This window comes from Molossus molossus, unplaced genomic scaffold (assembly GCF_014108415.1).
Source record: "Molossus molossus isolate mMolMol1 unplaced genomic scaffold, mMolMol1.p scaffold_m16_p_13, whole genome shotgun sequence".
Taxonomy (NCBI): domain Eukaryota; kingdom Metazoa; phylum Chordata; class Mammalia; order Chiroptera; family Molossidae; genus Molossus; species Molossus molossus.
This window is the reverse complement of record NW_023425348.1, coordinates 60,047,728-60,074,771: the sequence shown is the minus strand read 5'-3', so window position 1 is coordinate 60,074,771 and position 27,044 is coordinate 60,047,728. Positions and strand designations below refer to the sequence as shown.

General features: G+C 46.2%; 1 protein-coding gene across 5 annotated transcripts in view; it reads left to right on the top strand.

Annotated features, from left to right (window-relative positions):
- Positions 1-27,044, top strand: part of ABCC8 (ATP binding cassette subfamily C member 8) — a 78,860-nt gene that overhangs the window by 10,327 nt on the left and 41,489 nt on the right. For 3 of the 5 annotated variants that reach the window (XM_036258148.1, XM_036258147.1, XM_036258149.1), the window contains exons 4-10: positions 912-1,078; positions 2,646-2,888; positions 3,785-3,973; positions 8,225-8,389; positions 11,707-11,862; positions 22,057-22,191; positions 22,533-22,695. In XM_036258148.1, coding sequence (XP_036114041.1) covers positions 912-1,078; positions 2,646-2,888; positions 3,785-3,973; positions 8,225-8,389; positions 11,707-11,862; positions 22,057-22,191; positions 22,533-22,695 — 1,218 coding nt within the window. The remainder of the gene's footprint in view (positions 1-911; positions 1,079-2,645; positions 2,889-3,784; positions 3,974-8,224; positions 8,390-11,706; positions 11,863-22,056; positions 22,192-22,532; positions 22,696-27,044) is intronic. The other 2 variants (XM_036258151.1, XM_036258150.1) reach the window with 1 other exon arrangement.

Genomic DNA, 27,044 nt, shown 5'->3' with positions numbered 1-27,044 from the left:
GCTGCCTGTGCTTTTGTTGTTGTTGTTGCCATCTGACTGTGGTTTATTGGTGGGTGGCAGTGTTGGAAATAAGAGGGTAGAATCCACTGATAGCTTCTGATGGTTATGGCCCCAGTTCTGAAATCTGGAGACAATAAAAATATTAACAGCTGATGTCCAAAGAGCACTCACCGCATGCCAGGCTCACTGCGCTAAATGCTTTTCACACATTGCTCACAACAACCTTTGAGGCAGTAGTACTATTATTATCCCTCTCTGCTACTAGCTTGCAGTGAGCTTGGGCAGGTCACCTCCTCTCTCTGGGCCTCAGTTTCCCCACCTGTAAACTGGAAGGGCAGGAATGAAGGACTGTTAAGATCTTCTCAGCCTGTGAATTCCACAAGGAAACCATTATAGGGTGGAGACTAAGGGCAGCCTTCCACTTAAGGACTATATGACCTTGGATCAGGTACCTAAGCTTTCTGAGCCTCGATTCCTTTGTCTGTTAAATTGGGGGTGTGACACAATACTTCTGTCACAAGGTTATTATAAGGAATGAATGCAATGTTTCAAGTGCGCGGCACCTACAACTTAGTTAAATTAAAGAAATAATTTTCCTATTTTTCTCACTATCATTTATTGTAAAGGGTGACCAGCTTGACTTCCAAGACTATTGTTTTTGAACATGCATGAATGTTTCATGTATGTACATCATCTCAAAATTATACACTCATATAGGCACACATTCACATCCCTTTACTCACACATGTGCACACACATCTATAACGCTTGTTCACATACCTCCTCCGGCACACCCATTTCTCTCCTTCTCTCCCACACTCTTGCACACACATGAGGGCACACGCACACACACACACACATACAAACTGTGCATACACACATCCTCTGTGTTCTCTGTCTCTCCTCCACAGCCCTGTTCATCTACTGGACCCTGGCCTTCATCACCAAGACCATCAAGTTTGTCAAGTTCTATGACCACAACATCGGCTTCTCGCAGCTTCGATTCTGCCTCACGGGGCTGCTGGTGATCCTCTACGGGATGCTGCTGCTCGTGGAGGTCAATGTCATCAGAGTGAGGGTAAGCAGGCCAGTCCTGGGCTGCCACCCACCAGAGGATGCACCTGGGCTCGGGTGGGGCTTCTGACCAGTGTGGTGCCCCATCCTGCTTCTTAGCCAAGTCCTGAAAGAAGTCAGCTTGTTTTATCTGCCTCACAAAGGGGAGTCGCGGCCAGTGTTGGAAGCTTCAGAAGCATCCTTCCATCTGGCCAGCTGCCCAGAAAGAAAGAAGACAGGATGTGTTAGCAAGGTTGTAGGATTCGGGGCTTAACCCCACAGAGAGCTTTAGGTACTGGCTTCTCTGAGTTCGTTTGGGGAGGCTGGGGGGTAAGGATGCTTATTTTTATTTTGATGTGTACACATAGTTACACATATACACGGATGAGTAAATGTAGCTGCGTTCATGTCTTTTGTTATCATTTGTGCTCGCCCCCTTTTCCTCTCTAGGACTTAGCCCCTCCCCTCCCCTCCCTGACCTTCCCTTCCCCAGGTAACCCAGATTAACAGCCTCGTATGTGTCCTTCTATTCTTTGTTTTTATTAATATAATACCATAAACTTCTATCTATGCACAGTTTTTTCTCTTAATATTTATTTTATAAAAACGAGATCATATTATACAGTTTTCTATATCTTGCTTTTTGCATCCAACAGATATCTCTTAGGACTCCCTCCAAATGTGGAAGGGCTAATTTAGTTTTCTTAATGGCTGCATAATATTCCATCATGTGGTTGAGCCATAATTTATTAGCCATTACCCTATTAATGGGCACTCACTTTGTTGCCAAGTTTTTGCCTCCACAAATAATGGTATATTAAACATACTTACTATATCCTTATGTATTGCTGCTTTTATTTCTATGGGAGAGAGTCCAAGGAGTTAAGTTGCTGGTTCAAGCGCTCTGTGTATTTTAAATTTTAATCGATGCTGTGGATCACCTTCCAGAAAAGCTGTCATCTACCAGCAGTGAATAAGAAAACACTTTCCCTCCCTCCCACCAGTAGTGGGGGTTATAGCATTTCTAATTTGGGCCCGTTCGATGAGTGTGAAATGCTACCTCAATTTGCATTTCTCTGACTCCTCTGCTTTTAGTTGATTTGCAGGGTACAGAGTTTTTCTACATTGCCTGCCTCAACCGCCCCTCATAGCACCCCCTGTGATGCAAGTACTGTCCCCATTTTAGACGAGGAAACATTTTAGATAAGATTTGACACAAAATCTAGCAAGTCGAGAAGGCAGGATTCTAATCCAGGTCTGCATGGCTCCATGTTCTGGAAACCCTACATGGTGATATCTTCGGATGTGTGGAGAAGACAACATATGGGAGATCTCTGCTCTTCCTCAGTCTAACTTGAACCCAACCCAGCCAGCCCTGGGGATTCAGAGTAGCCCTCAGGGAAGAGTCAGGAGGCTCTGCATTGGTGGCCAAAAGGATAGGGTGTCCCTTTTCCTGAAATATACAGACGATGGCCCCATCTGTTAGAGGTCAAGGGTGAGATGTTATAACCCCAGATCTTTGCTGTGGGGGCAAACTGGAGAATGATGAGAAGTTGCACTTACCCATTCCCAGTGGCCTGTGTGCCCCACAGAGATACATCTTCTTCAAGACACCGAGGGAGGTGAAGCCCCCCGAGGACCTACAGGACCTGGGGGTGCGCTTCCTGCAGCCCTTCGTGAACCTGCTGTCCAAAGGCACCTACTGGTGGATGAACGCCTTCATCAAGACTGCCCACAGGAAGCCCATTGACCTCCGAGTTATCGGGAAGCTGCCCATCGCCATGAGGGCTTTGACTAACTACCAGCGGCTGCGTGAGGCCTTCGACGCCCAGGCGGTCAGTGGGAGCATGGCCACACTATCCACTCCCTGCCCTCCAATTTAGAGTCACAGATGGGAACCTCAGAAAGCATCAGGTCAAACCCCTGGTGGGACAGGTGGGGGAAACTGAGGCCCAGGGAGGGGAAGAGGCTTGCCCTAAGTTACACAGTGAGCCAGGGACAGGCCCAGAACAAAAGATTCACAGGTCAGTCACAGCTGGAATGGCCCTTATAGTTTAGATATTCTGGTCTAACACCCTCATTGTCCAGATAGAGAAACTGAGGCCCTGAAAGGGAGGTGACCCCACTGGATACACGTCTGCCCCGTGCTCTTTATTCTGTCGCTCAGTGATTAAAGGTGGGGATTTTCACCCATTTTGGAGAGCAGGGGTGTTAATGACCTGTTCCTTACCATAACTGAGTTTGGCCAGGTAAGGATCTCCCCATATCCCTGGGGAGGAAACTGAGGCCCTGAGAAAGGCCATGAGCTCCTCAGAGCTGGACCACTGCTGGTAGGTATGAGAGCCAGTCTCCTGACTCCCAGGCCGGTGTTCCTTCGCTGCCTCCGCCCTGGCGCGGGGAACACTAAGGCAGGTGTGCTGGCCGGGGCCAGCGAGTGAATGTGGCATATGCCACTCCCTCATTACAGTGCTGTGCTCACCAAATAGTCCCTGACCAGCTGTGTGACCTTGATCAATATTCTGGCCTCAGTGTCCCCATCTGGACCATGTGGCATTGATAGGGCCCACTCAGTTGTGCACTTGGTGGTTCCAAGGTTTCTTTCTGGAGTTCACCGCAGACATGGCCACTAGGTTTCCCCAGGCAGCAGGATCCAGGGGCTTCCTGGGATGCCAGGCCCTGCTGTGAATGGGCCCTCGGCCACTCTGACCTGGCCATGGATCTCTCTGAGCAGCGGAAGGACACGCAGAGCCCACAGGGCGCCCGGGCCATCTGGCGGGCACTCTGCAATGCGTTTGGGAGACGCCTGGTCCTCAGCAGCACTTTCCGCATCTTGGCTGACCTACTGGGCTTCGCCGGGCCCTTGTGCATCTTTGGAATCGTGGACCATCTTGGGAAGGAGAACCGTGTCTTCCAGCCCAAGGTAGGCCACCCAGGGGTGGAGCAGGGCACCCTTTGGAAGGTTTGCCCTGGTGGACAGGAATGTGCCGCTGTGTGTGAGCTGTGGCTGCAGTAGGGCGACTCCTCACACATGCTCAACATTGTTCCTCACTTGGCAATATCTCCCATCCAGAAGATGCTCTGTATCAGTCAACAGAAAGGCCAGGAGGCAAGCTTGTGCCCCAGGAGGATTTCTGGCTCCCTGCTCTCCTCACAACACCATCACCACCAAAATACCTCTCTCGGTTACTTAGTCATTGAGAAAGTTGCAGGAAGTGAATTTGTTTACTCAGTGTCAAGAGCTTTTATGGTTTGTTGGCTTTTAGTTCGTGTCATCCTAATGGACTCTCAGTGCCTTTTCAGGGATTTGTCTTCCCCGCACTCAAGGTCCTGCAGGGGCACCGTGGGGACTGCTGTTGGGGGAAGGAGCGTGGGAAACCCATGCATGGGGCTTGTTCTCCCCCTATTCCCAAGTTCATTCAAAGCTGTCCCAGTTTTATTAAGATGTTAGACTTTCCCATAGAATTTCTTTTGAAAAAAGAGTTCCATGTCTTAAAAATATTTGAAACCCATTGGACTAGGTGATATCCACTGGCCTTTCCAGCTCTAAAGATGCTACACAATGAAAATTGTTGGACAAACGAGACAGAAAGTCTTCTGGGGCGTTATTCTCTCTGCTGGACACAATAGCATTCACCATAGAGTGGGAGAGGGTGGGCTACTTAATTCTTTCACCTGTTTCTTTGCTGCCACTTAGATTTAAGATGGCCACAAAATGAAAAACTTTCCACCTCTCATAAGACCCAGTGTTTTATTTTCCCAGAAAGAACATCATTATAATCTTTTAACCACAGTCTAAAAATGATGCAGAGAATTACTAATTAGAGATCTTAATAATTTATGGTACTCCCTTGTGCAATATAATTCATCTCGAGACCTTCAAAATCTCAGGTAGCATTTAATTTTCAGGAGGTTTATATTAATTTTTTTTTCGTGAGCTATAATTAATCAGCTGAGCACTTTTGGTCAGGAATGTGAGACTAAGTCCATTTGCCTGATTTATTCAGCAAATGTTTAATGAACCCTAGGATGTGTCAGACCTGGGTTTAGGCTGTGGGAATACAGAGACAATGGTTATGATGAGGACGATTAACAATAACAACCATTTATTAACTTCTTACTGCATGTCTGGCCATGTATAGGAGTTATCCATGTGTTATCTCATTTAATTCCAAAACAACCCTTTAGGGTAACTATTTTTTTGTAACAGCTTTATTGAGATATAATTCACATACCATACAACTTAGGTGTGTTTTTTTTTGTTTGTTTTTTTTTTTATCCTCACCCGAGGATATTTTTCCATTTTTTGTACAGATAGAGTGGGAGGGAGAGAGAGAGAGAAACATCGATGTGAAGGGACACATCGAGTGGCTGCCACCCGCACGACCAACCAGGGCCGGGGACAAACTGCAACCGAAGTACGTGCCCTTAGCGGGAACCGAACCCGGGTCTCTCTGGACCGCAGGCCGACGCTCTAACCACTGAGCCAAACTGGCCAGGGCCAACTTAGGTGTTTTTATCCCCATTTTACAGTCAGTAACTTGAAGCCCAGAGAGATCAAGTAATTTTCCTTAGGGCCTTTCAACTAGTTAGGGACAGAGACTGGATTTGAACCAAAGTCTCTTTCACTCTCTAGTTTGGGCACTTACAATTATGATGCTAAATGGACTATTATAATTACTATTATCAAGTCATCACCTCTGGCTCCAAGAATTGTAAAATCCAATGGAGGAGAGAAAAATCTAAATAAAATATTGTTATACTACATGTTAAATACTACTCTTAGGAGGCATATATAGGGAACTAAGAGAAAATGGAGTGACAGATTCAGCTAGTATTCATGACAGCCTCATAGAGGAAGGGGTATTTGCTTTTCTAGGCTTCATCTTTTTTAAACTGTCTCTTTGAAGAGAGATGAAACAATGATCTCATGATTTATACCTGCAGGGAGATTTTTATTTTAACAGGTCACAAAATTCTTGATCCAAACAAATACTGTTTCTGACCCTAAAGTGTGTGTGTGTTGCAGGGGGGGGAAGGGTGAAAGCCTTGCATTTACATCTACAAAAAGGAGAATGTGTTGCCTTGTTAAAAATGTACAAATATGGATGAGTCCATTTAACAAATACTACCGATAGCCTAAGCAACATTTGTGATCCATTTATTTTTTCTAGCCCTCCTTCTCCACCCGATGTGTCTTCTGATCATTGTGACATAGCACATGTGTGGCATTCTATGCTGCTCAAGAGCTTTCATGATGATCAGTGTTCTTGGGTGGTCGCACCCCCATGAGTATCATAATACACCTGACAATTCCCTGTGGTTTAGACATTTACAGGGATGTTTGCCCCCCCCCCCCCCCCTGCTCTAATCCAGAGATACACGTTTTTGCACATACAGCCATTTCTTTATGTTAAATTATTTTCTTTGGAATGAATTCCCATGATGTGCTTTGTTACGTTAAAATAATGAACTCCACTCTCCAGAGCTGGGTCTCTGCAGAGAACAGTAGAACAGAAGAATCCCCTGCATGCCTTCATCTTTGACTCAGATCCAGCCAAGTGGGCATGTTTCTCTCCCCGACAAGTCGCAAGCTTATAGAAAACTCAAGGTCAAAGGCTAGATGACCTAAGCATTAGGTCTGGGGGTACTCTTTTCAGTGTCACACAGATCCATGTTCACATATTCTTCTGTACAGCATGTGGCCTGGGTCCAGCCACTTAACTGTGCTGAAACTCCATTTCCTCATGTATAAAATTGGGCTAATAATGCTACCCTTCTCATTAGGGTTTTAAGAGGATGGAGTTCTGCACCTGAAAAATAGTGTGTCCTGACCCTTGCTTCCCTGTAAGGTCAGGTTTACCCCCCCACTACCCACCCTGCAGCCTAATTTTAAGGTCCATTTGCTGCTCTCTGCCCACCCCCACCCACTACCTCCTCCTCTCCCTCTGGTACTTGGACAAATGAGAAGGAGAGTCGGTTCAGGGGCGTCAGGCCTCAGTCAGCCTTCCTCTAAGAGTCCTGCGTGTATCCCTCAATGGTTTCCCTGTGTCTGCTTCCTACTGCTGCCCAAAGGGAGAGACCCTGTCCCACAGGGCAAGGAAGGAACAGTTGTCAGCAAGACCAGCTCCACGGAGCAGTGAGGGCTGGTCTGAAGAGTCCTGTTGAACCAGAAGGCAGTGTCATTTTTGACCATCAGGAAGCCCCGTATCCAGGATCCGGGAATTTCTGACTCCAGGGAAAGGACTGCACTCAGAGTCCTGCCCCTTTCAGCCTGCTCGTGGTCAGGGCCATGCCCTCGGCTCCTTCTCACCACTTTGTTCCCAGCGCGCTCTCCCCTGCGGCGGCTCCCACACCCCTCCAGATAGCCGGCAGTGTTCAGGCAGAGCCTCAGAACGGGACAGTTCCGTCTTCATGGAAATATGGATGTGGCTCTGTTGGGGAGCAATGAACTTAACCAAGATCAAAGTTTTCCTGGGAGTTCTCAATGCTGAACTTGGAAGCAGACATGCTGCTGTTCCCTGGTATCTTCGCAACAAAGTCAACATGGTTGTTTGTTTTTTCATTGTTTATCATCTGAGATCTTGCTAGAGGGTGCAAGAGAACCTAACATTTAAAAGGAGGCCCTGAGAGCCCACGAGCGTGGGGGGCCTGGGCCAGAAATCCTTTGAGGGAGACGTTCCCACCTCACTGGGAGCACTGCCCTGCCACGGTTTTCGCTGGTCTTTTCTGCCCAGACATTACTACAGAGCAGGCTGTTGGTGAGTGTGGGACAGGCCTCCCCGATTCCAGTTTTGTAGCAGAGAACACACGTTGTGGGATTTGCTCTAGCGGTTCTGGTTTTGGCTGCTCTGTGATTCATTCTGTTCTTGTTCCATTCAGCATGAGCTCCTTTGGGCTTGGTGGCCACAGCACTGAAGTCATATTCATGGGCTTGAGGTTAGAACTGGGCCGCATTCTGTTCCCCTACGCGGGATGTGGAAGAGGGCAGAGGCAGCCCTCTCTGTCGTTAGAAGAATGTGTAGTGGGATTCATCAGTCTGATTTTTCACTCATGAACAATCGCACAAGGCTTTGCGAGCATGGCGGGTCCTGTGATGATGGCACAGTGACAGGTACGAACAGCAGCCTTTTTGCTGGCAGTGACAGCCACTCTGAACTTCTCTTTCCAACAGACACAATTTCTCGGGGTTTACTTTGTCTCATCCCAAGAGTTTCTTGCCAATGCCTACGTCTTAGCTGTGCTTCTGTTCCTCGCCCTCCTACTGCAAAGGACATTTCTGCAGGCTTCCTACTATGTCGCCATTGAAACTGGAATTAACTTGAGAGGAGCAATACAGGTACTTGGACGATTATTTTATTTCACTTTACAGTAAGAACCACATGACTTGTCCTCATGGACACCCAAGGATAATTCTGCTGTGAATTTATTTTTCTGTGGCTCTTTAACCCTGATTTGAAACAATGACACACTGACAACACAGTGTGGGATAGTGGAAAGCGCCTTGGACGGGACTTAAGAAAGGTAGTAGTTCAAGCCCTGGTACTGCCTTGGACTAGATCCCTGATGTCAACTCCTCAACCCCTGGGCCTCCGCGTTTTCCAGCCTTGACTGGGACCGGCATCCCTAATCCATCACAGCAGTCTCTCCTGCCCAAGGCAGGTGCAGCCTCAGACCTTCTCTCGATACTATTCCAGTGTTCCGCTGCCAGGCAGTCTTCTTGGAGTGCAAAACAGGAAACATGTTTGACATGCCAGGACTGGAGAGCCTCTAAGACCTATTGGAGATCTTAAATCTTGGGTCATAATAAGAGTTATCTGATCTGTCAGAGAAAGACAAGTCTCACATGATCTCACTTATTTGTGGGATATAATGAACAAAATAAAGTGATGAACAAAATAGACCCAGAGACATAGAAGTAGGGTTCAGACTGACAAACTTCAGAGGAGGGGGCGGGGGGTAGGGAAGAGATAAACCGAAGAACTTATGCATATAAGTATAACCAACAGACATAGACAACAAAGCTGGGGTGGGGGGAGTTGGAGGAGGGTGTCGATGGAGGAAAAAGAAGAAATATCTGTAGCAAAAAGAAATTAATTCCATTTTTAAAAATGAGTTATCTGATCTGATGGGTCCCTTGGGTCTAGCTTCTTGCTGCAGCCTTCTGCAGATTCCTTCTCGGGGTCCGTTGGAAGAATGATCAAAGTCGGAGGATTCAGGCCCCTTAGGCAAGCTGGTGATGAGAGCTGTAGAAGCCCCAGTGTTGTTATTAGAATCTTGGCTCAGCATTTGGAATGAAGAGACCCAGTATGACAGTGGTTTACATAAGATAGAAGTTTGTTTTTTACAGTCAGTCAGGGCTGGTATGATAGCGACATAGTCATCAGCGACCTTGGTTCTTTCTAGACTGTTGCTCTGCCAGCCTTCTCACATGACTTTTACCTTGTGGTTTAAGATGACTGTTGAAATTGCCACTATCCTGTCTACATTTAACCCAGCAGGAAGAAAGATGGAGCAATAGGAGGGAATCCTGACTACCTTTACATCATAATGCAGAGGTTGCACATATCCTCTTCCCATTAGTGAGGCATCGCCCACATGGCCATACCTAGAGAGGCTGAAAAGTGGGTTCTTTCATCTTGACATATGCCCTGCTAGAAATTCTTCCGGTGAAAAGGAGAGGATGGATATGGGGGACAACTACAGATTCTGCCATATCCAGCAATTCCCATGAAGTCAGTACAACACTAGGAAGTTGTGATTAAACCGCAACTGCCCAACTGCCTTGTTCTCTAGAAATGTGCCTCAGCATCATTAACATTGACTGGTCCTCTGGGAGCCAGGATCAGAGGCTTTGTAAAAGAAAAAAAGGGGGGGACTGAAAGGAAAAAGGGATAGCCTGGGTTGGGGACAGTGTCCGGGTCCAAACTCTGGTTGTCTTGGTGTAGTCCATGTGCACGGCGCCCCCCTGGAGTTGTATAGTGCATGATCTGAGCAGCTGCCCATCCCAGTGGTTTTTCATTGAGGAAACAGAGCCATTTCTTCAGGAATGTCATTATGTGAGAAGGGTGGAAAGAGCCCAGGAAAATCCAAGGCTGTCTAAGACGCACAGGGGCTCAGAGTTAGAACCATTGCTCAGTTCAGAAAACCTCTCTGCAAATCCCAGCCTCTGCTCACACCCCTCCAGGGACAGGCAAATGTGCACCCACAACCAACAGCCAAGTCTGTAATCAAACAGTTTTGTAATTAGATCTGCTTTCTATTTGTATGTCATAACTCACACTCTGGCCCAGTATTTTCCAATCACACTGAAAGAGGCAAAAATATTTGTTTAATGTGTTAGTATATAACTGTTTTTACCAATCCATCTGAACCTTTTGCATCAATAAGAGATCAATTCATATGTCACAAAAAGAAAATGTTAGCATTAATTATGAAAACAAATTAGATAAAAATGTCTTTCTTTCAGAGGTTTACAGAAAATTATAGACAAGAGTCCATGTCTTCATGAATTTGAGAGTCATCCCATTTCTTGCATGAAAAGTTTTTAAGCAAAGTTTCGGTGTTGCATAATTTTTTGATCTATGAGCTTACAGTTGGTTGTATATTTCTGTATATTTTGGTCTTTACTTAATAATGCTTTCTTCGATAGATTATATGTTTCTACTTCACTGGAACTAGGTTTATTATTATTCTTTAAAGACCGATTTCACAGAACCTAGTATGTACATTGACCTGTCAAAAAATGTCATTGCCGTTATTTTCAACCTTACCCATGGTGTACGTAAACTCACAAAAAACACATGGAATAGGTTTATGCTTTAAGCTCACCTGGCCCACAAAAAAGCCTGGGTTTACACAAAAGGTGAATTAAGTTCTGGGAATCCGCCTTACAACAGAAGGCACAATAGAATTTCATTCGAGAGCAGGCACCCCTAGGATATTTTAGACAGGAATGTATTTTTCCTTTTTTAAGTGCACAGAGCCTGAAAATTGCCATCTTTCTGGGAGGCACAATCACTCTGCACGTACAGCTGTTAGGTTCAGAGCTCATGGGGAGCCATTACCGTGACTGTTCCCATCTGCCTGCAGGGGGCAGAGCAAGGTCCCCAGGGTGGCTAGACTCCAGGACGGAACTGGGGTCGATGGACATTCATACATTGTATCTCACAGAAGACCATTCCAAGCTGAGCCCTTGTTTAGTTTCAAGGCTCAATGAAGCCAGGACTTGGCCCCAGATCATACCCCTCCCCCTGGGTGGAGATGGCTGCCCTACTCTGTCATTTTTATGGCTCTGAAGTATGCTCTCTACTGGCCTCTGGTAAATCAAGAATAAACTGGACATGAAGATCTGCTTTTAAGATTTAAGAGCTAATTAAGTCCTGTCCCCAAGGGAGAGGCCTTGCTTGCTGGGAAAGAAACTTGCCATGCTGGCGTGGCTTCCTCGTTTGAAGGCTGCCCTCTGACTTGCTGGACCGCCGTCAAAGCCCTTCCCTCTCTGAGCCTTAGTTGCCTCCTTTGTAAAAGTGGAACAGCCATGCAGTGGAGCACAGATGGAAATGTCTAAAAAGCCCCTGCACAGTGTAGACATGTGGCATCTGGAGTGGTGATTAGAATGATGATGACAAATGTGAAATATTCCGCTCTTGTTTCTAGACCAAGATTTACAATAAAATTATGCACCTGTCTACCTCCAACCTATCCATGGGGGAAATGACGGCTGGGCAGATCTGTAACCTGGTTGCCATCGACACCAACCAGCTCATGTGGTTTTTCTTCTTGTGCCCAAACCTCTGGGCTATGCCAGTACAGGTAAGGGATGCATGCTTCGGTGGGGAGTGGGAGAAGGGGCACCAAACCAGAATCTGCTGGTATGTGCTCAATGACTAGGAGTTCACCATCTTCCTTTGCATGTTTGCCTGTACCTTCCACCCCCCTGGGGTGGCCATGGGAGTACCCCTGGGTCCCTATACTATCTCACACTCTGCAAGCATCTAGCCATCTCTCTTGATGATCAGAGAAGGTAGTGCCATTAAGACTTTTAAAATGCAGCTTAAACTTTAAAAACCTTAAAAAAAAAGAAAAACTATAGAATAATCATACATGGAGCACTTGTGAACTTTAAAAGTTATGTTGTAGCGCCCTGGCCAGTTTGGCTCAGCATTTAGAGTGTCAGCCCACAGACCAGAGAGACCTGGGTTTGGTTCCTGCTAAGGGCACGTACCTCAGTTGCAGTTTGTCCCCGGCCCCAGTTAGGGTTGTGTGGGTGGCAGCCAGTTGATGTGTCTCTCCCACATCGATGTTTCTCTCTCTCTCTTCCTCTCTTTTCCCTCCTGCTCTATCTGAAATGAAAAATGCCCTCCGGTGAGGATTAAAAAAAAAAAATTATGTTGTAGCAAAGCACTTAATTACACTGAAAAGTGTTCTGATATATTTTAAGCAAAAAGTAAATTACAAAATAGTATGTGCATATACTCCCTACCAAAGTGGAATATATGCATGTATACATTTGCACAGATTCACACAGTCAAAAGAAATAGAAGGTCGCCTGGTGGGATTTCAAGTGATTTTTATTTTATTCGTGCATTTCTAAATTCTCCAATAAGCATCTGTTACTTTTGAAAATCAAACACATGATTGTTTTTAAAATCAAAACCTTTGAGACTGGCTCTGAAGGAGGTGCATTCTCCCCACGCTATAGTAGAAGAATCTTGGACGTGGTTTACCTGACTCCTGGCCTCATCTGCCCTGACTCCCATCTTCCACCAGGGAGTCTATGATTCTGTCCTGTACCTGGGAATGAATCTTCCCTCGGGAGCTCAGGCCAGAAGCAGAAATCCCAGACCCATTCCCACAGGGCCTGCTAGCTCCTGGGGGCTGCCAGGTATAGAGGAAAGTGTCTGGACTTGGATGAGACAGGCTGATTCAGATAACCTCTCTGAGCCTCAGTTTCCCCATCTATGATTCCCACCCTCTGAGTTGCTATGATGATTCAATTAGAAGATGTCAGTGAAGCCCTGCTCAGCTCAGTCACTAAGTGAATGGCATGTCCCTCTAACGAGTACACTTTGGTGTGAGTGAGGACTGGACCGTCCAGAATTCACAGCTGCTTGGGAGGCACAGTCCATAACCCTTAATCTCAAGTGATTTGTATCAGTCCTGCTTACCTATAAAGCTCATATTTTAAAAGACATCAAAGGAAATACGAGGAGAGGCTCACACCGGGAGGCAGCTAGACAAAAGACAAGTAGGGCAGAGAGTCTGGTGGTTCTTTTTACGGGAACAGGCCTAGAAGCCGTCCCCCATTACCACTTACCCACACCAGACCCCTGTGTCCCCTTCCGCTCTGCTAAGAGTTTGTCCTAAACCAGCTTCATTGTTACCGTTATTATTTATCATATTTCTTGCACAGGCATCATTGCTAATAATACTAATGAATACTAATAACCCCTGCCCTGTGTCTGGCCCTACTTCAGCCTCTCTCACTTGCATAATTAACTCTCACAACACTAGGGGATAGGGGGAGGAATTTTTATTTCCACCAACTACTTACCTTTGCTTATATATGATGAAGTGTTATTTGGTTTTCCATTTTTAATTCCTCATAGACTGTACCTTTGCCACTTAGAGCTTTGACCAGCCCTCAGGACCCAGTGTTGCCACTGGAGTTCATGCAATCCCTTCAACCCGGTCAGGACTCTGTGTGCAGCCTGGCTGGCCACAGGGCACGTGAAGATTTTGATGATGTTGAAATTAGCTCAGGAACCCCATTTTTTTATCCACAAGGGCTCTCCCTGGGTTGCATCTTTTATTGGTCACGTAAACTTCTTTTTAGTAACAGCTTTATTGAGATATAATGCACCCATTTATATTGTACAACTTAATGGGCTTTAGCATAATCACAGGGTTGTGTAATCATATTAGAATTTTTTTTTTTTTAAATTTTTATTTATTTATTTTTTTTTTTGTTACAGATATTTTACCTTTTTACCCCATTGGCACCCCTCACCCCACCCCCCCACACCCTGTCCCCGGCTTAGTTGTCCATGTCCATTGGTCATGCATACATGCATATAAGTTCTGTGGTTTATCTCTTCCCACCCCCCCACCCCCCATCCCCTCTTCTGAGGGATGTCAGTCTGTGCCCTACTTCCATGTGTCTGGGTCTACTGTATTCCTCAGACTGTTATGTTCATTATATTCCGTATATAAGTGAGATCATGTGGTATTTGTCTTTTTCTGCTTGGCTTCTTTCACTTAGGATAATACTTTCCAGGTCCCTCCATGTCGTCTCAAAGGATAAAAGATCTTTCTTTCTTACCGCTGCATAGTATTCCATTGTGTATATGTACCACAGCTTTTTGATCCATTCGTCTACTGGTGGACACTTGGGCTGTTTCCAGATCTTAGCTATTGTAAATAGTGCTGCTATGAACATGGGGTACATATATTCTTCCTGATTGGTGTTTCAGGCTTCTTAGGGTATATTCCCAGCAGTGGGATCACTGGGTCATATGGAAGTTCAATTTTTAATTTTTTGAGGTAGCACCATATTGTTTTCCATAGCGGCTGCACCAGTCTGCATTCCCACCAGCAGTGTATTAGAGTCCCCTTTTCTCCACACCCTCGCCAACACTTGTTGTTTGATGATTTGTTGATGGCGGCCATTCTGACAGGTGTGAGGTGATACCTCATTGTTGTTTTAATTTGCATCTCTCTGATGATTAGTGATGTTGAGCATTTCTTCATATGTCTCTTGGCCATTTGTATGTCCTGTTTGGAGAGGTGTCTATTCAGCTCCTCTGCCCATTTTTTAATTGGGTTCTTTGTCTTCCTTTTGTGGAGTTGTATGAGCACTCTATATATATTGGAAATTAACCCCTTATCTGATACATCATTGGCAATGATGTTCTCCCATACAGTGGGTTGCCTTTCCATTTTGATGATTGTTTCTTTTGCTGTGCAGAAGCTTTTTAGTTTGATGTAGTCCCATGTGTTCATTTTCTCCTTTATTTCTGTTGCCTTAGGTGATGTATCAGTGAAAATTCTGCTCCGTATGATGTCCGAAATTTTGTTGCCTACATTTTCTTCTAGAATTTTTATGGAGTCACGGGTCACATTTAAGTCTTTTATCCATTTTGAGTTTATTTTTGTGTATGGTGTAAGTTGATGGTCTAGTTTCATCTTTTTGCATGTAGCTGTCCAATTTTCCCAACACCATTTATTAAAGAGGCTGTCTTTACTCCACTGTATGCTCTTGCCACCTTTGTCAAATATTAATTGAGCATATTGCCTTGGGTCCATTTCTGGGTTTTCAGTTCTGTTCCACTGGTCTATATGCCTGTTCTTGTGCCAGTACCAGGCTGTTTTGGTTACAGTCGCTTTGTAGTATATCCTGATATCTGGTATTGTGATCCCTCCAACTTTGTTCTTCTTTTTCAAGATTGCTGTGGCTATTCGGGGTCTTTTTTGGTTCCATATGAACTTTTGAAGTATTTGTTCTAGTTCTATGAAATATGTCGTTGGTATTTTGATGGGGATTGCATTGAATCTATAGATTGCTTTGGGTAGTATGGACATTTTAATTATGTTAATTCTTCCAATCCATGAACAGGGTATGTGCTTCCACTTTTTTATATCTTCCTCTATTTCTTTTTTCAATGACCTGTAGTTTTCTGCAAATAGGTCCTTTATTTCTTTGGTTAAGTTTATTCCTAGGTATTGTAATTTTTTTTGGAGCGATGGTAAATGGGATTGTTTTTTCAGTTTCTCTTTCTGTGAGTTCATCATTGATGTACAAGAATGCCGTTGATTTCTTGACGTTAATTTTGTATCCTGCTACTTTGCCAAATTCATTTATTAAGTCTAATAGATTTTTGATGGAGTCTTTAGGGTTTTCTATGTACAATATCATGTCATCTGCAAATAATGACAGTTTCACTTCCTCCTTTCCAATTTGGATCCCTTTTATTTTTTTTTCATGTCTGATTGCTGTGGCCAAGACTTCCAGTACAATGTTAAATAAGAGTGGCGAAAGTGGACATCCCTGTCTTGTTCCTGTTCTTAATGGAAATGTTTTTAGTTTCTGTCCATTGAGTATGATGTTGGCTGTAGGTCTTTCATATATGGCCTTTATAATGTCGAGATATGATCCCTCTATTCCTACATTGCTGAACGTTTTTATCAGAAATGAATGCTGGATTTTGTCGAATGCTTTTTCAGCATCTATTGATATGATCATGTGGTTTTTATTCTTCATTTTGTTTATGTGGTGTATCACATTTATTGATTTGCGAATATTGTACCAGCCTTGCATCCCTGGAATGAATCCCACTTGGTCATGGTGAATAATTTTTTTGATGTATTTCTGGATTCGATTTGCTAGTATTTTGTTCAGGATTTTGGCGTCTATGTTCATCAGGGATATTGGCCTGTAGTTTTCTTTCTTCGTAGTGTCTTTTTCTGGTTTTGGAATTAGAATTGTGCTGGCCTCATAGAACGTGTTTGGAAGTCTTCCTTCTTCTTGAATTTTTTGAAATAGTTTGAGGAGAATGGGTGTTAGTTCTTTTTTGAATGTTCGGTAAAACTCCCCCATGAAACCATCTGGGCCTGGGCTTTTGTTTGCTGGGAGAGTCTTGATTACCTCTTCAATTTCCTTAGTTGTTATTGGTCTGTTCAAGTTTTCTATCTCTTCCGGGAATAGTTTTGGGAGACTGTGTGTTTCTAGAAATTTGTCCATTTCGCTGAGATTGTCGAATTTGTTGCCATATAGTTGTTCATAGTAGTTGTTAACGATCTTTTGTATTTCCGTGGTGTTGGTTGTTACTTCTCCTCTTTCATTTCTGATTTTGTGTATTTGGGTTCTCTCTCTTTGTTTCTTGGTGAGTCTAGCTAAGGGTCCATCAATCTTGTTTATCTTTTCGAAAAACCAGCTCTTTGTTTCATTGATCCTTTGAATTGTTTTTTTGGTCTCTATGTCATTTATTTCTGCTCTGATCTTTACTATTTCCTTCCTTCTACTTGCTCTGGGGTTTTCTTTTTGTTTGCTTTCTAATTCTTTAAGTTGTGAGGTTAGACAGTCAATTAGAAATTTTTCTTGTTTTTTGAGGTAGGCCTGTAGTGCTATGAACTTCCCTCTCAGAACTGCTTTCGCTGCATCTCATAGATTTTGTGTTGTTGTGTGTTCATTTTCATTGGTTTCCAGGAAGTTTTTAATTTCTTCCTTGATCTCCTCGGTGACCCATTCATTGTTTAATAACATGCTATTTAGCCTCCATGTGTTGAAATGTCTTTGCATGTTCTTGTTGCAATTGATTTCTAGTTTCATGCCATTGTGATCTGAGAAGATGCTTGATATGATTTCAATCTTCTTGAACTTGTAGAGATTTAGTTTGTGTCCTATCATGTGGTCTATCCTTGAGAATGTCCCATGTGCACTTGAGAAGAATGTGTATTCTGTAGTTTTGGGGTGTAATTCTCTGTAGATATCTATTAAATCCATTTGGTCTAGTGCTTCATTTAGAGTCTCTGTTTCCTTGCTAATTTTTTGCCTAGAGGATCTATCCAGTGCTGTCAACGGGGTGTTGAAGTCCCCTGCTATGATTGTATTGTTGTCGATTTCTCCTTGGAAGTCCTCCAGAAGATTTTTAATATATTTTGGTGCTCCTATATTGGGTGCATATATGTTTATCAAGGTTATATCTTCCTGTTGGATAGATCCTTTCAATATTATGTAGTGGCCGTCTTTGTCTCTAGTTATGGTCTTCATTTTGAAATCTATTTTATCCGATATGAGAATTGCTACCACAGCTTTTTTTTGCTTTCCATTTGCTTGGAAAATTTTTTTCCATCCCTTCACTTTCAACCTATGTGAGTCTTTTGTTGAGAGGTGGGTCTCTTGTAAACAACATATAGATGAGTCATGCTTTCTTATCCAATCAGCTACTCTGTGTCTCTTTATGGGAGCATTCAATCCATTTACGTTTAAGGTGATTATTGATATGTACTTATTTATTGCCATTTTGTTTAGTGTGGTTCTATTTTTCTTCCCATTTCTACTGCTAATTACAGCAGTCCTTTTAACATTTCTTGCAGTGCTGGTTTGGTGCTAATGTATTCCCTTAGCTTTTTTTTGTCTGGGAAGCTCTTTATTTGATCTTCTATTTTGAATGATAGCCTTGCTGGGTAGAGTAGTCTTGGATTCAGATTCTTGTTTTTCATGACTTTGATTACTTCATGTCATTCTCTTCTGGCCTGTAGTGTTTCTTGTGAGAAGTCAGCTGAGAGCCTTATGGGGTTGCCTTTGTAGGTAACCTGTTGCTTATCTCTTGCTGCTTTTAGGATTCTCTCTTTGTCTTTAATTTGTGGCATTTTAATTACTATGTGTCTTGGTGTGGGCCTGTTTGGGTTCCTCTTACTTGGGACTCTCTGTGCTTCTTGAACTTGAATGCCTTCTTCCTTCACCAAATTAGGGAAGTTTTCTCTCACTATTTTTTTGAATATATTCTCTATCCCTTGCTCCTTTTCTTCTTCTTCGGGGACTCCTATGATGCGAATATTATTACGTTTCCAGTTGTCCCATAGTTCTCTTAAGCTGTCTTCCTGTTTTTTAATAGTTTTTTCCTTTTGTTTTTCTGATTGGTTGATTTTTTCTACCCTGTCTTCTAATTCACTGATCCGGTCCTCAGCTTCCCCTACTCTGCTTTTTAAACCTTCCAATGTGTTTTTCATTTCGGCTATGTCATTTTTTATCTCTTCTTGTTGGTTTTTAATTTCCATTTGGCTTATTTTCAGTGTCTTTATGTCCTTACTCATGCTGTTCAGCTTCCTCAAGATCATGGCTCTGAATTCTAGCTCTGTTAACATGCCTAATTGCTCCACATTGATCTCATCTTCGGTGGAGGTGTCTTGCTCTTTCATTTGGCTTCTGTTTCTGTGTTTCACCATTTTAGCTATCACTGTGGGCTTTGGAGCCTGTCAAGTTCTCCCTGTGGGTGTTGGTGTTCTGCTGTTTGTGGCTCCCTCTCCTGTGTTTAAATGAGCGAGGGAGGACCCGCGTTGAACACCACTGTCAAGTCTTACTTTCCTGGTTAAAGTTGCCAGCCCAGGAAACGTACTGTTATCCTCTAGGTTTTTGCCTGGAGGCTAGCAGTCTAGGTTACTTGATGAGTTTTGGGTTGTCAGTTGATTGAAAAACTCCCTCTGGGGCTCAGCCAAGGGGCTTTCACGAGGGTGGGGCAGATGCTGGTTGTTAGTGAGCCTCAATTAGCACTTCAATGGCCCACAGGGTGGGGTTGGATCTCCGAGGGAGGGGCTGCTGCCTCTCCCCAGAGCCCTGGGAAGGAGCAATGTGGCCCCCGTCCTGAGTGGCTGCACTCAGCCAAAGCTCTGAGCGCCCTCCAAACCCCGAGTGTCCCCACACAGCTCCAGTCCAGTCCGCCCTCCCTCTGCCGGAGCCCAAGGTGAGTGGCTGTGGCTGTTTCAGCCTCTGTCCCGGCTCTGCGCTGTGGGGCCGCCTGGGAGTGTGACCCGAGAGCGCTGCTCCCAGCTAAGGCCGCTCCCGAGCTGCCGACCGAGGGCTCCCAGCCCCTGTCTCGCGCCTTCACAAGCCTACCGGGATGGAGTCAGTGTCCCTCGTTGTATGGTCCTCGCAAGCTGCTTTTCTGTTGGTTTTTCCCGTCGATTTGTCTGTGTTATAGTTGTAATTCCAGTTTGGTTCTGGGAGACGGTCTGTGTAGCTCCGTTCACTCCGCCGCCATTTTTCGGTCCATATTAGAATTTTAGACTGGTTTCGTCACCCCATAAAGAAACCCATACCCACGGGCAGTCACTCGCTCCCCACCCCAGCCCTAAGCAACCACTAATCCACATATACATTTGAAAATCTAATGAAAGCTCTTCAGAAAAACAAATGTGTCTTCACACATTTTGCCTTCAATTTTAGGGGCTTTATGGGCTCCCTGAAGCTTACGGATACCTGGGTACCTCGTTAAGGAACTCGGCCACAGTGGAACCTCTGTGTTTCCTTGTCCCGCCTCTGGGCATCAGAGGCCCAGAGAGCGCAGGGCTTTCCCTGGGCCACACAGCAAGCTGGTAGCAGCACCATACCCAAGTATCTCCTTTCTGTGGTCCCCTAGTGACAAGGTTCCCACAGGGCTTGTTTGTTTATTTGTTTGTTTTTAAGAAGGGAGTCAGCCACCTTGAATTGATCAGCTGTGATGTTCCAGGCACTATTCTTGGTGCTTATTATATATGTTCATTTAATCTTCACAACAGTCCAGCTGAGTGCACATTAAAATCACCATTTTAAAAATGAAGAAGCAATACAGCCAGTGTGGCTCAGTGGCTGAACATCGATCCATGCACCAAGAGGTCACAGGTTCGATTCCTGGTCAGGGCACATGCCCAGGTTGTTGGCCAAATCCCCAGTGGGGTCATGGAGGAGGCGGCCAATCGATGTTCTCTCTTATTGATGTTTCTATCTCTCTCTCCCTCTCCCTTCCTGTCTCTCTAAAATCAATAAAGAAAAAATAATAATAAAATAAAAATAAAGAAGCTGAGTCTCAGAGAGGTTAAGTAACTTGACCAAGATTGCACAGCCAGTAAGTGCTAAGACTGCATTCAAACCTCAAGAGTATAGACTCCAGGGACTGAACTCCCCACTACTACCCTAGATTGCTTTTCTAACTTGTAAATAGGAGTGAAAATAGCCGCTTTCCTCCCACACTTTCTTTGCACACTCTGAATACCTGACTTCTGGTATGTTTTCCATGGGTCCATATAGACCCCTGCAGAGAGAGGAGTGGACAGAGGCGTCTGAGGAGCACGAGGAGGGGTCGGTGGAATGTGAGGAGGAGCCTTGGCAGCAGCATGTTGCCTCCCCAGCTCCTGCCCAGCAGCTGCCCGCACCTGGAGGTGGTGGGGGTGCAGGCAGCAACCCCCAGCCAGAGCGCTGGTGGTGACTCTGAGCGTGCTCTGGGAACTTCCTTGGTGTCGGGCTCTGCCCAAGCTGCTGAATGACACCCTGATTGCTTCCATATGAGAGGACTGGATGCCAGGGATACGTCTCCAGGAGGGCGATGGCAGTGGGGCCGGCAGGAGTGGGAGAGTTCATTTCCTAACGAGCTCCTCTGCTCATCCTGCCCGCCGTTCACATCAGTGGAACGCTGGGAGGCAGGTGGTGAAGGGCCACTCACCAGCCCCTAAGAACCTCCTAATGCAGGAGACATTCTGTGAGGAACGGAAATCACAGAGGCTCGCACCCGCTCCTCTGTCCTCGAGGTGGTGCAGGCACGTAGCGCCAATTTGGCGTAGAGCTCTGGGAGTCAGGGCCAGCCCAGGCAGACTTTTTTTTATTTTCAATTAAGGAAGGCAGCACCACTGTTCCTCTAGAATGAGCCCTGAATTTAGAGGCGCCTCTTTTAAAGGCAACCTGAGAAACTGTCATCTTGATGTTTGGAGGACTGGCAAGAGTAACTCACACTTCTCGTAAATATTCAGACAGTCATATACATAAAGCTAGAAACAGAATGAATTCTCTCTTCAGAGAATATCTGTGAGATCCACTGAAAAATTAAAGATGCCAGGAGCATAAGAATGAAAAGCGAACTCTCAGATCCTGGGCTGGTTTTGCTTAGCACGGATGTGGGAATTGTGCCCCTTTGCTCATCTATCACTTTTTCCCAGTGAGAGTGAAACATCAGCCCTGATAACCAACACAAAACAAAGGATGCTGTCACATTTGTGTGCAGCCTCAGCTCCGAGACCTCCGCCTGGAAGGTAGACTTGGGGAGACAATGCTTCAGCCAGCCTTGCAGATAAATGCAGTTAGTTCCTAGCCCAGAAACTCCCTGCTCCACCCCCTGCCCCACACCAAGACCATTTGGAAACCCGAGCACCAAGGCATGTCCCACTTTAGGGGACTGGAGAGGAGGGGGATTTTGCTAACACACTCTGGCAGGGCAGCCAACAGGTCAAAGGGAACTCATTCCCATGACCCTCCCTCAGATCATCGTGGGCGTGATTCTCCTTTACTACATCCTCGGAGTCAGTGCCTTAATTGGGGCAGCTGTCATCATTCTGCTGGCCCCTGTCCAGTACTTCGTGGCCACTAAGCTCTCCCAGGCCCAGCGGAGCACCCTGGTAAGTGTCCCCGGATGTGCACCTGTCCCCTTTTCGCATCCTTCCCCCATGTGTCTGCCTTTTCTCTCTCCCCTCTCATCAGTGGGTCTCCTTACTCTTTCCTCAGATGCCACCAAATAATACCCCCACACACACACATGCACACTGTCATTGACCTGAAGCAGGCCACTTCACCTATTTCTTTTTCTGTGAAATGGGATTAATGGAAAAGACAGGGAGCATCCCTATGGGGACAGGAGATGGGCGTTTCTGTGAAATGGTGAGGACACTGACTCAGCTCCTTCCTCTTGGATGGGATGGGGGCAGAAGAAACCCTTCTCTGACTCGGTGACCCCTGGCAGGAGTATTCGAATGAGAGGCTGAAGCAGACCAACGAGATGCTCCGTGGCATCAAGCTGCTCAAGCTCTACGCCTGGGAGAACATCTTCTGCGCGCGGGTGGAGATGACCCGCAGGAAGGAGATGACCAGTCTCAGGGCCTTTGCTGTCTACACCTCCATCTCCAGTGAGTCCGCCCCAACCAGCCAGGCCTGTGTGCTGCTGGGATAGGGTATCAGGCTTGGGGAGGGGGTGGTAGCAGAAGTGGGAGGCTTTGGGGTCATCCAATCCAGGAGAGTCTCAAACTGTCTCATGTAGCCGAACCCCCAGGAATCATAGTATTCTTCAGTCATTTATTCAGAAAGCATGGGTTGAGAGCCTGCTATGTATGGCACTGTGCTGGTCGTCAAGATACAGTGAAGAGACAGAGAGACGAGGTCTTTGGTATGCTACTGAACGGGTATGTTATCGAGAAGCATCAGTAAAGGAATAAATAACAGTTTGAATTCTCCTAAGCATGAGGACACCTTTTCTGTAAGTTAGACTGAGCTACCACTGCCCTGGGGAAGCTACAAGGAAACTTCCATTTATCTGGGGCTCTGATAAGGAGAAACATTTTCTTTAAGCAACCAGAGCTCAAGTTTGAGGTCATCACAGGTATATCTGCACTAACTGAATTTACATTAACCCCAAGCCCAGAAATAGAGAAAAAATAGACCAAAACTGGTCACACTCATAGGGTTCCAGTAGACACACATAATAAAGCCACTTTTCAGAGAACATGGTGAACAATGAGCTAATAATAAAGAAATAAAAATCCACCAGAGAAAAATGCACCACCAGAGTGAGTCAGCAAGTGCAAAAAACAGGAGAATTACTCCCTCAGTACCTTTAGATGTCAGGACAGTCTGACAAAGATAATAAAATAAGTGTGTAAAATAATTAAAGAGCTGCAGAAGGTGTAAAACCTAGAGGGCAAAACAGGGAAGTATCAGGGGAAAAGAAAGACAAAAGAACTTCTAGAAATTAAAATTTTAGTTATTGAACTTAATTTGGTAGATAATAGTTCCCAGATCAGAGTCAGGGTGTATGGAGGTCAGGTGATTGATGGAGTCCTGGCTCAAGTTTATCTCAGTTGGTCTGGTAGCTCCATGGACCCACGCGGTGGCGGTTAGTACCCAAGTGCATAACTGAGATGTTGACAGTTACCAGCTGACAGACCTCACACTGGTTCCCTGACCCATCCAGTTCAAAAGCCATGATGGTAGGAAAGACCAAGAAGAAATCCTCAGATAGAGAAAACAAAATGGAAACAAAAACAACTCAGTGTACAGGTTAAATGAAATAACATAGCTAAAGAGAGAATTTGTGAATTAAAAGATAGGCCCATGGAAATTACACAGAATGTGGCAAGGGAGGTCAATGGAAAATATTTTCTGATGGGAAGTGGAGATCCAGAGGCGTGTCTTCCTGAGGTCACTCCTGGGGTTACTAGCATGACTCAGAGTAGATCCTCTGGAGTCTCTAACTCCCAACCTTGAACTGTTTCCACACAGAGCTGGGAGCCCATGGGCAGAGAAGAAGCCTTAGGACAGAGTGAAGCACCATTTTCGGGCTATCTTCTCTTACCGAGAAGAGAAACAACCTGGGATAGGTTCTGACTGAGTGAAAAAGATGGAAGGGAATTAGAAGAGATGAACAAAGTGGATGGCCTCCCCCAGCTGAAGGTGTTTTTTGGTGTGCAAAGAAAAGACACACCCAGCGTGGGTGACAGGTTGTGAGGCAGGAGTGGAGGGGGCACTGGATGTGTCTTCCACGTATGCTCCTAGAGAAGGAGACAGTCCCTCGGGTCATCTCTGTATCCCTGGTGTTCATACTGCCGGGAGAAGGTCAGGTAGGGGCAGGTGGCCTCCCTCCGACCTGAGGGTTCTCACAGGGCAGGGCTTGTACTGAGCTCCCCAGTGTCCTGCCTTCCTGTATCCAGCCAGACCCTGATGTCCTATGCCTCAGGCAGGGATCCTCGTCTGGGTCCAGTCATTGATGGCCAGGCCATCCACCATACTCGGCACCAGCCACAGTATCTTTCTGCAGAAAGTCCCGCTAGGATTTGATTCTCTCAGACAGGAGCTGCGAGCATGGCAGGCAGCCATCGCTTCCTGGATTCCTCACCAAGACCCTCCAGGGTGCTGCTCTCCCCCCTTTACCTTCATCCCTGACACTGTGGCCTCCGACCTCAGGCTGAGCACTCTATAGGACAGGAGAAATTGGAAAGGACCATCTAGGGGGCTCAGAAACCAGTGTCCACAGACCCAGGCCCTCTACATCCTTCTCTCTGCCTGCTCTGGCTGCCCCTGGGTCTGGTTGTGTTAATAGTAGCCCCACACTGTGGACAGCCCCCTGAGTTCCATACACCTGGATTCCAGGCTTTCAACAGGGGGAAGAGCTGATGAGGTAGGAAGAAGCACTTCCCCCAACAGCCAGGTGACTTGCTCTTCCAGCAACACCACAGCAGGGTGGGGTCAGGCAGGCTCATTGTTGCTGCAACGGGAGGGAAGCAACAAGGAAACTGGGGTACTGGCAGCAAAGCAGGGGCAGCCTCGGGTCCCAGTGATGGGGGCAGGTGCTTCTAGGAGATGCATGCTCACTTCCTGCATTCCATCCTATGTAAACAACATCATAAGATACCTGGTTCCCAGGCCAGCCCACAGAAGCCTGTCTAGTAAGCATGCTTGTCTCATGAGGCCCTGAGAAAACAAGCCAGGGCTTTGTGAGGGACCTGGAGCCAGAGGACCTGGGGAAAGGAGATTATGTTGTCAAGAGCTGCGATGACTCTGGAAGGAGTAAGGGGCTCTGGGGCCAAGAAGGGGTCTGCCCAGGGCCCCTCACCTGTCCAGGATTCAGCAACTTGGAAGGATAAACAGAGCAGTGCAGGCTGGTCCCTGGAAGAGGCGGAGGGGAAGGGAAGAGCCCTCCTGGAGAACTCTGAACGTCAGGCCGTGTGCTCAGTGTTCACCTTCCTGGGATGGGTTTCTTAGTGTTGGTCAGTGGGAGGGGACAGATGGGACAGGAGGGTGGGGTGCCTCCTGGCTGCAGGTAGATGCTTTGAGTGTGTTTTCATTTATCTCCTCCCAGACTTCCTGCCTTCTGCTCTCTGTTACCAGAGATCAGGATGCAGATCATTAGGCTCGAGGTAATGGGGCATCTTTAACTCTCGGCCCTGGCGCCAGCCATGGGGTCCTGGTGCCACAGAGAAGCTCCGGAGTCACGTTTCCTGATGGGGCCCATCTGGTGCTGCCTGCTGGGCTTTCAGTCTGTCATCCTACACCAGTTAGTCAGACAAGTTACCTCTGACAGTCTATCTGATGATCTCACCCTTGGCCTCACCGAGAGCCCCTGTGTGTGGAGCCTTGGTGCAGGGCAACGCAGGGCAGCACCAGAGCGGGTGAGAAGGAAATGGGCGCAGTTTCCCCACCATCAAAATCCAGAATCAAAGAAAAACAGACGTAAGTTACTCAGTGGGTGCTGAGCGAGCCCAGCCCCGTGTGCTTGGCCTTGTGCTAAGTACCCAGAGGAACACCAGAGACAGTGAGATGTGCTCTCCATCCTCACGGAGTTTGTCGTCTGCTGAGTGGTCAGAGCTGGCAGCGGGTCAGGGAGCTCTGCACTGTGTGGACCTGCTCTGCCCGGCTGCCTCGCAAGCCTGACCACACGGAATCCTCGTAGCAGCTTTGCAAAACGTGTAGCTCCTTTGTCCCATTTTACAGCAGAGAAGACTGAGGCTCAGTGAAGTGAAATGACTCTCTGAGGACAAGCTTTGCCCTATCAGCCAACCAGCCAACGTGCTGCCAGTTCATTCTGTCCTTTGTGCTGCACCCATTCCAGAGCCTTCTCTCTGTGCAGACTTCACTGAGACCTGGAGGTCAAAGGGGAGGCAGGCACGGTCCTCACCTCACAGTCTGTGGGAGACCATACCGTGACCAGTGACCGCGCTGTGGTCAGAGCTAGGGGGTCAGATCCAAATGCCTACTTTCTCTTTTGTGGCACTCCTCTGGCCCTGGCCTCTTTTGTTTCTTTTATTCACTTATTTAACAAAGTTTATTGGGCACTTGCCCTGTGCCAGACCCTGTGCGAAGCATGGGGGATGCGGAGGTGAGAAGAAATATCGATCCCTGGCTGCAGGTTGCTCACCGTCTAGTGGAGAAGCCAGCCATGAGACTGGTGAGTGACAGGAACAGACAGGGGTACGCTAGGTGCCCATAAAAACTGTACTCGACCTAGTCTTAGGGGTGGTGATTGTCAAGGAAGCTTTGTCAGAGTGAAGTTCATTGCCAATGCTCCAGGAATGCCTACACGTTAACCAGATGAGGAGAAGAACATTCCAGGCACAAAGGGCTAAAGGTGAGAAAGATGACAGTGGGTTCGAGACTCCCACACAACCCAGTGAGCAGAGGGGAACAAGACCAGATCATACAGGACCGTGTGTCTGCGTTCAGGCCTCTGGGCTTTCTCCTGAGGCAGGGGAGCCACGGAGCAGTT